This window comes from Apodemus sylvaticus, chromosome 4 (assembly GCF_947179515.1).
Source record: "Apodemus sylvaticus chromosome 4, mApoSyl1.1, whole genome shotgun sequence".
Taxonomy (NCBI): domain Eukaryota; kingdom Metazoa; phylum Chordata; class Mammalia; order Rodentia; family Muridae; genus Apodemus; species Apodemus sylvaticus.
This window is the reverse complement of record NC_067475.1, coordinates 76,929,436-76,937,841: the sequence shown is the minus strand read 5'-3', so window position 1 is coordinate 76,937,841 and position 8,406 is coordinate 76,929,436. Positions and strand designations below refer to the sequence as shown.

General features: G+C 43.8%; 1 protein-coding gene across 1 annotated transcript; it reads right to left on the bottom strand.

Moving 5' to 3' along the window:
- Positions 1-3,512: 3,512 nt before the first annotated feature.
- S100a9 (S100 calcium binding protein A9) lies at positions 3,513-6,466 on the bottom strand. Its single transcript, XM_052179899.1, has 3 exons — positions 6,368-6,466; positions 5,844-6,005; positions 3,513-3,826 (listed from the first exon to the last, which is right to left on the bottom strand). The coding sequence occupies exons 2-3, from the start codon at positions 5,994-5,996 to the stop codon at positions 3,638-3,640; spliced, it is 342 nt and encodes a 113-aa protein (XP_052035859.1). The 5' UTR covers positions 5,997-6,005; positions 6,368-6,466; the 3' UTR covers positions 3,513-3,637.
- Between the last annotated feature and the right edge of the window lie 1,940 nt (positions 6,467-8,406).

Genomic DNA, 8,406 nt, shown 5'->3' with positions numbered 1-8,406 from the left:
TCATTTCTGGATCTTCAATCCTGTTCCATTGATCTGCCTGCCTGTCACTGTACCAATACCATGCAGTTTTTAACACTATTGCTCTGTAGTATTGCTTGAGGTCAGGGATACTGATTCCCCCAGAATTTCTTTTGTTGTTGAGAATAGTTTTAGCTATCCTGGGTTTTTTGTTATTCCAGATGAATTTGAGAATTGCTCTTTCTAATTCTATGAAGAACTGAGTTGGGATTTTCATGGGTATTGAGTTGAATCTGTATATTGCTTTTGGCAAAATGGCCATTTTAACTATATTAATCCTGCCAATCCATGAGCATGGGAGGTTTTTCCATTTTCTGAGGTCTTCTTCCATTTCTTTCTTCAGAGTCTTGAAGTTCTTGTCATACAGATCTTTCACTTGTTTGGTCAGAGTCACACCAAGGTACTTTATACTATTTGTGGCTATTGTGAAAGGTGTCATTTCCCTAATTTCTTTCTCAGCCTGCTTATCCTTTGAATATAGGAAGGCTACTGATTTGCTTGAGTTGATTTTATAACCTGCCACTTTGTTGAAGTTGTTTATCAGCTGTAGGAGTTCTCTGGTGGAGTTTTTTGGGTCACTTAGGTAGACTATCATATCATCTATCATCTTCATTTACATTGCCAATGGTAAAAACTTTCCCAATATCCCCCTCCCCTAAGACTCCCAACCCCCCCTCCTCCTTCCCCCTGCCTCTCTACCCAACACACTCCCTCCCCCCCATGCATGCTTAGTTTTAATGTGAGTATTGAGAGATAGTTCAGAAAAGGAGGGGGATATACTAAAAAAGAGAAGGGATGGGTGTGGATTTTTAGGAATCACCTAAAGAGGGGCAGGAGTAGGTGTATTTGTGGGGTGGAGTTCCATAACGGATGACTGGGGGACTAGCTAATAGTAACATAGGACAGGCATAAGAAGGCACCTCTGGTTGAGTGTAGTGAATGTTCTGAGCATTAGAAATGCAGGCTTTCTTGGTTCAACCATGTGGCAGGGATGATGGAGTGAAGTACTCCAGGGTAAGACTAGAGCAGGTTAGACAATGGTCAAAGTTTCGTTTTTTCACAACACATCTCTTTCTTCAAATTTAAACTTCCAGTGCTCATGCCATTAAAGTAGAACTGGACTGGTGAAAAAAGGGGGAGGTGTTTAATATTTCCACAAGTGTGCCGTGCTTTTATGTTTAAGTGTTGAGGTGACCATCCAGAAGATTTCCACTGGCTGACTTTAAATCTCGCTTTCCTTGATCCCCTTTCTCACACCTTCCCCTGAGAAAACAGCTTGGAACATGAGCAAAAGTTTTAGAACATTCAAAAGTTGCCGATTGTTGGGAACCTGATTCGCTCATGACCTGATTATAAGTGTTGGGAATGAAGCTGAGAGTAAGGCAGAGACTCGGACTCTCTTGTTGGGGGCTCTATGGTTCACTGTGGGAGACAGTCACTGATATATTTAGGCTACATTGCGATGAGCAGTCTAGGTAGAGATGTAACGAACACTTCCTGTGCTGTCATCCCCCAGCCTCTCAGCTCTCAAGTTTTAATTCTTTCCCAAAAGCAAGTTGATCCAGAAGAGCTGTGGAAGCACTGGAGAGATGTTGAAGCCTTCTAAAATTGGTTACTCGGGTTTCCAACTAGTTAGTTCTTGAGCCCTTCAATACATAAAACTCACAGACTTGTAGGGCAGAGGACAGATTTAGGCAGACCCAATATTCTTGGAAAAGAGTAGAAATCTGACCTTGGCAGGTTTGCTGCTGCTTGCTTGACCCTGGAGAAGAACCTGGAGACCCCAGGCACAGAAAACGATGGAATTCAAGGCCCTTTCCCACTGCACTATTTTGACCACCTCTACTACATTTTGACTTTGGGCTAGTATCTTTCTCTTGCTTTAGAGAACTGATGATTGCCAATCTTCATCTAGGAATCTACTTCTGTAACTATTCACCCTGCTGAGGACATGGGTGTGCATAGAGGACACTGGTTTAAGATCTGGTACTTGGAAGACCCACCACAGCCATTTGTAATCTGGAAGGGGATTCTATGCCTGGAGGTCAGAAAGATGAAAGGGGAGCTATAGCTAGCATGCTTGGAAGGACAAGGATATTCTGAAAAGACATTTGTACCCTTTGCATTGGCCACCATACTATTGAAACAATGCACCCCAAGGAATCGGAAGCTCCTCTTGGGATTTCATGAAGGCGGAAGAAAAAGGTTGAACTCTGGTGCCAGGCAGTGGAGGAGCTTGTCTCCTGGAAAGAAGTTTCAGAGTGCTGGCAGCTGGTCAGGTGGCCTTGCAGGAGAGATTGTAGCCAGACAGTGAGGGGCAGGACAACACCCTGTCTAGGACCACCAGGTGTGTACAGCTGGCCTTATGCAAGGGGCAGGGGGGCATTTGATCTCTTTGCTCTTCTCTTTAATGTGGTAACATTGAATAAAACCCATTTTTTTGTTCTTTTTCATGATTAATTGGCCTCTATAATTGTTTTTTTTTTTTTTTTTTGGGACAGGTGGCTGATCATGGCTTCTTAGGCTGAAAGAAGACACACACTAACCCTAACTCTAGTAACAAAGTGGCATTGGTGTTCCTTAGATAAGAGCACCTCTGAGGGAGGTGGAACAGGATTCAGCAAATGTCCCTGCTGGGCTGAGCTCCTATCCACTGACTAGGGACTGGAAGAGTTTCTACCACATTATGGAGACCATCTGGTTCTTGTAACTTACATTTTGACTCCTCAGGCTCTAGAGGGTCTATGAACCAATTCCAAGCTCTTTATGGGACTCAGGGAATTTGAAATGCAGAGACAGAATGAGAACTCAATCCCTTTCCTGGGCCAGTGAATGTTTTCACTCCATCATTCTGGGGCAGGCAGTAGACTTGAGGGTAGCTGCATTCTCATTCATGTGAAAATCACAGGGACCCATCAGCACACACACACACACACACACACACACACACATTTAGGGTTCTAAGTCTATTCTGAGAGTTGTCTGCTCTCTTGAATCCAGAAAAGAGTTTCTTTCTGGAAACCCATTCTTCATGTATCCTTACTCAGTATACCTCCGCAGACACAGAACACTTTAGGTCCATTTTGGGAAGGCTTTGTAAAGGGTAAGAAAAGTGGGGGAGGAGGAGGGGAAGTGTGTGTGTGTGTGTGTGTGTGTGTGTGTGTGTGTGTGTGAGAGAGAGAGAGAGAGAGAGAGAGAGAGAGAGAACATACAGTAAAATAAAACCATACCATGCCATGCTAAGGTAGGAAGGTAACTGGGGAAGGGACCACATGTTCCTGTTTTCTACAGTGACAAGGGACATGTTGACAGGCTGGTCTGGGTACTCTGATCTGAGTGGTGAGGCTTAATGCCAAGGATAGAGACATGGGGAGGGAGTAAGCCTTAGAGGCTCAGTAGGACACAGGTTGCTGGAAAGGGCAGGCTGTTTATCGCTCAGACCCTGGGAAGGACACGTATGAAAGGAGGCAGAAACAACATGCAGAGCACTGGAATGGATAAAGACTTTTCTTTCTTTATTTAATTTTATCATTCCCCAGCCCCACGACCAAGGCCATTTAGTAAGCCATTCATCCCCTTTAGACTTGGTTGGGCAGGCATCACACGGCTGACCTCTTGATTACTTCCCGCAGCCTTTGCCGTGGCTGTGGTCATGTCCACGTGGGTTGTTCTTATGCAGCGCCTCATGACAGGCAAAGATCAGCTTTGCCATCAGCATCATACACTCCTCAAAGCTCAACTGATTGTCCAGGTTTGTGTCCAGGTCTTCCAAGATGTCATTAATGACTGCTTCGTTTCTTTTCTCCTTCTGTGGGTGAGAACAGAGGAAGCTGTTAGGGCTAGGGGAGAGAACCCTAAAGCACAGCGAGTGGCTAGATAGCCAACGCACAGGGAAACCTGCCCGAAAGGGTTAGATTGATTGATTGATTGATTGATTTGTTTATTTGTTTATTTATTTATTTGGATTTGTTTTTTTCAAGACAGGGTTTCTCTGTATAGCCCTGGCTGTCCTGGAACTCACTCTGTAGACCAGGCTGGCCTCGAACCCAGAAATCCGCCTGCCTCTGCCTCTCAGAGTGCTGGGATTACAGGAGTGCGCCACCACCTCCCGGCTAAGGTTAGATTTAAGAATAAGAATAATCTACTGAGTACTCATGATGGAGCAGATGCTAAACATTTGCTAAACACTTTCCAATTTTTTTCCCCAGAGAGCCTTGGACACTAGGACTCTGCTTTCCCAAAGGCCAGGCAATTAGTAAATCTAGAAATATCCATTGTTTACCCCTATAATTACTTTATCAGATAGAAATGGAAACACCTCATAGAAGGTAGGTCATTTTTGTAGGTTGTGGGCCTGCGGGTAGAGGAGAGGAGGTGTAAATCTGGATTTGATGATCCTGAAGGATTATGCTCTCCTCACTCTTCCCAGTGTCTCTCACAGTCATCCCTCACCCCAGTCCTTTTCTTGGAGGCAGCTAGTAGTTAAGGTTAAAGCTCATTCAGAGTACTTAGTTGAGGAGGCACCCAAGAGACTTAGCATGGGATCTTAAAGGGGCAGAGCATGGTTTGCTCTGCTGACTTCAAAGGGTGTGATAAAGTGTGGTGGAGGCTCAGATAAAGTGAGACGATCAAGATGTGGTGGCTGCGAGTCTTGCACTCACTTGCTGGGACACCTTGGCTAAGTAATGCTCCCTTCCACAACCTGAGTAGTTCACGGGAAGTTCATGTTTAAGGTCCCTGTTTCCATGGATTATGGCAGAATATGTCAAGATATGGAGCAGAACCCATGGAGCGATCATAGAGAAGTTTCCAACTTAGTTTCATGTGCACCCTCTATCTACCCTGAATCAGTATCTTGCTTGTCTGATGTGTTCACTTATAAAGAGATATCTCTGGCCTTTATACCTCCCATAATGACAATTCTCCAATTTTCCTTGGTCCCAAGTGGGACAGAGGTCCAACCAACAGAGGCTAGCCATAATGTGGACACTCCCCTGGGGAAAAATTATGAAAAATAAAGGCTTTCTCTGACTGACACATACCCAGACACTCTCCCCCTCCTTTCAGCTGCCCCTTCCGCAGTGGTTATGGTGACCATCTCTGCTATTCTTTCACTTCATGCTATTTTCTTTAATGCCCTCACAGTGCATATAATGTTCTCTTACCTAAAGGTTGGACTATGGCCTTCATCATCTCCTAATAAAGCTCATTCAGAAGGGTAATGGGTTTTAGCTTTCTTTTCCAGGAACCAACTGAACCTGTTCTCGCATTGTTTTAAGATGCCTTGAGTCCTTTATCAGGGACTAGATTTCAGCTAAAGTTACCTCCTCAAGGGTCTCTCTCTCTCTCTCTCTCTCTCTCTCTCTCTCTCTCTCTCTCTCTCTCTCTCTCTCTCTTCTATCAACATCTCTCTTATCTATCTCTCATCTGTCTATCTATCTATCTCTCATCTATCTGTCTATCTATCTATCTATCTATCTATCTATCTATCTATCTATCTATCTATCATAGCCATTCATTCCTGCTGCACCCAGCACAGACTATCCACAAAGCTCTTTCACCATCCTCTCAACTCTCAGGTCATTGAACTCACATGTGTTCTTAAAGTTATGTCACCAACACTGGGTTATGGTTTTCTAGATCATCTCTACAAACCCTCTGCCCCAAATATGGCACCACACATTGCAGATGTTCAGCTGAACCATTTCCTGACTCCTGGAGAACTTTGAGTGCCTCTCGGGGCAGAACCCTACTGCCTCTGGTGCTGGAATTTGCTCTCAGACCCCTGCAGACTGCACCCTCCTTTCCCACTAGCCAAGTCTCACCTTCAGAAAGGTTGCCAAGTCCGTTCTCACCATGTCTTTGAATTCCTTCTTGCTGAGCGTGTCATCGTTTCCTTCCTTCCTGGAGTGACGATGGAAGACATCAATGATGGTGTTTATGCTGCGCTCCATCTGAGATGGGGTTTTGGTGGCCATCTTGCTCTTCTTTGAAAACAGGGGAAACAAAAGTTACAAATAAAAGAAAAGTTACAAATACCAAGATTCCCTGACCTAGTCTCTGGCCACTGTTAGGTAAGAAAGGGATGGGAACAGAAAGCTAAAAGAGCAGGTAGGGTGTTATGTAACGGGGAAACAGTTTCCCCCCAAATACACACAAAAACAACTATCAATGGAATGTAAAAAATATTTTATAGTACAACGTTCTTAGAAAACATGAAGGAAGATATAAAATGAATAGGTCAGCCTAGGAGGGCTTCAAGTGGAGGGCTTGGAATAAAGTTGGCCAAGGGAAGGAATGAAAGATCTAGCAGGCAGGCTCCTCTCCAGGGAAGACGAAGCTTACTTACCAAAGCTAAAGAGTCACAGAGTGTTGGTAAGAGCCGTGTAAGCCCAGCATTTATAGGCAGCTCCTTGCTAGAAACATGGTTATCTCTGGGAAAGATTGCTTCACAGGTGAGTAGTGTGGTAACCCTGACAGTCAGGGAGCCCGGGTGGAGCAGGAAATGTTCACACAGCGCCGCTGTTTGGTGAAATTCCCAGCCCCAGGCTTTGAGCTTGTTTGGGAGGAAACTGGTTGGTTGGCTCACTTCCCTTCCATCCGGTATCCCCCTAACACTCCCCCCCCACCCATCTTAAGCAAGGGAGCCTACCTGCCAATGATCCCCTTCATTTCCTTATCCTGACTTGTAATATACAGAGATTGGCAGGGGAATCGTAGTGGCCATCTCATTCTGGCTCTATCCCCTGAGTTTGTGGTCTGCGCCCTCTCATGTGTTCTCTTAGGTCCCTTGGGAAGGGTGAGGGGTCGTCATGGTATTCTTGAATGGAATCAGTGTTAGGAAGCTCCTCAGAGTTGGTGGCTCTTTCCCAATGGAGAGGAATCTTATGTTCAGAAGGAGACCTAAGCAAGATCATGTAGTTAGCATGTGACCTAGTGGGGACTGAACTCAGACACCTCAGTTCTTGTTAAGGGTATTTACTACTACATTCTCCTCTTGCATCTGAGTGAGGAGCTATTTTCAGTGGCTCTTGGTGTAACTCCTCCAAATCCTATTCCCAGTTGTCATTTATGTCCCCTAGGAACTTCCTAGAGGGTAGTTGATTTAAAAAATGATTATTACTAGCCTATAATAACTATACAGAGCAGTGACTTTCATTTTAACATTTAACATATAATGTACTTTGATAAAAAGTTCCCTCTATTTTCGTTTCTTATCCTCCTTTCTTGTACCTCCTTGATAGTCTTCTTTCAATCCTTTCCTGGGGGCAGTGGTTAATTAAGACACCCTTTAGACATGCATCAGAAAGCAATGTTTCTTTAGTAGCCTGCCAGGCGCAGTAGGCTGGGCATCAAGGTTTCCACCCTCAGCCCTTGCTTTGCTTGCATGTTCTGTTTCCTTTACCCTTAATTTTCACATAGAGAGAGAACATGTAGTGCTTGTCTTGTTGGTCTAGTTTATTTTGTTTAGCACGATAATCCCTAGGTCCATTCATTTTCTTGCAAATGGTACAATTTGTTCTTCTTTATGGCTGAATAAGTTCTTATGTGTGTACACCATAGTCTCTTTATCCATTCATCTAATGTTGGGCACCCAAACTTGTTGTGTATGTTGGATATAGTGAATAGTTCGACAATAAACACAGGTGTGCAGATATGTGTATTGTATGATGACTTTTATTTCTTTGGCTACATACTCAGGAATAGCAAGACTGGGTTTTATGGTGGCTTTACAAAGAATCACCATGCTGATTTGCATAGTGATTGGATTAAGTTATATTCCCAAAAGTTCCCTTTTCTGCATATTCATGCCATCAATTTTTCTTCTTTTCTTTTCTTCTCTTCTCTTCTTTTCTTTTCTTTTCTTTTCTTCTCTTCTCCTTCCTTCCTTTCTTTCTTCCCCCCTCCCTCCCTCCCTCCTCCCCCCTCTCTCTGAGACAAGGTTTTTCTGTAGCTTTGGCTAGCTTTGAGTTTACAGAGATCCACCTGCCTCTGCCTTCAGAATGCTGGGATTAAAGGCACGTGTCTTCATGTTTGGCTGTTGCTTGTTTTCTTGATGATATCTATTGTGATTGGAGTGAGATAGAATTATGAGTTTTGATTTGCATTTCTGAAATGGCTAATGATATTGAATATCTGTCATACGTTTATTGGCAGTTTGTACTTGCTTATCTGTGGAAATGTCTGGTCAGTGAATTTGTCCACTTTCTGACTGACTGGATTATTTGTTCTTTTGATAGTTAATTGCTCTACTTTATTCGTGTATCTAGCCCTTGTTAGATGAATAGCAGGCAAATATTCTTTCTTATGTATACTGCTGCTTCCTTTGCTGTTCAGAAGTATGCCAATTTAATGCAATGTCACTATCATATTTCCTCAGCTGTTGGA

What these genes read in the sequence shown, in the direction of transcription:
- S100a9 (XM_052179899.1), bottom strand. Translation starts at nt 5,996, where the DNA reads ATGGCCACCAAAACCCCATCTCAGATGGAGCGCAGCATAAACACCATC. An exon ending in ACTTGGCAACCTTTCTGAAG is followed by an intron (nt 3,827 to 5,843) that starts GTGAGACTTGGC and finishes TCTCACCCACAG; the next exon opens with AAGGAGAAAAGAAACGAAGC.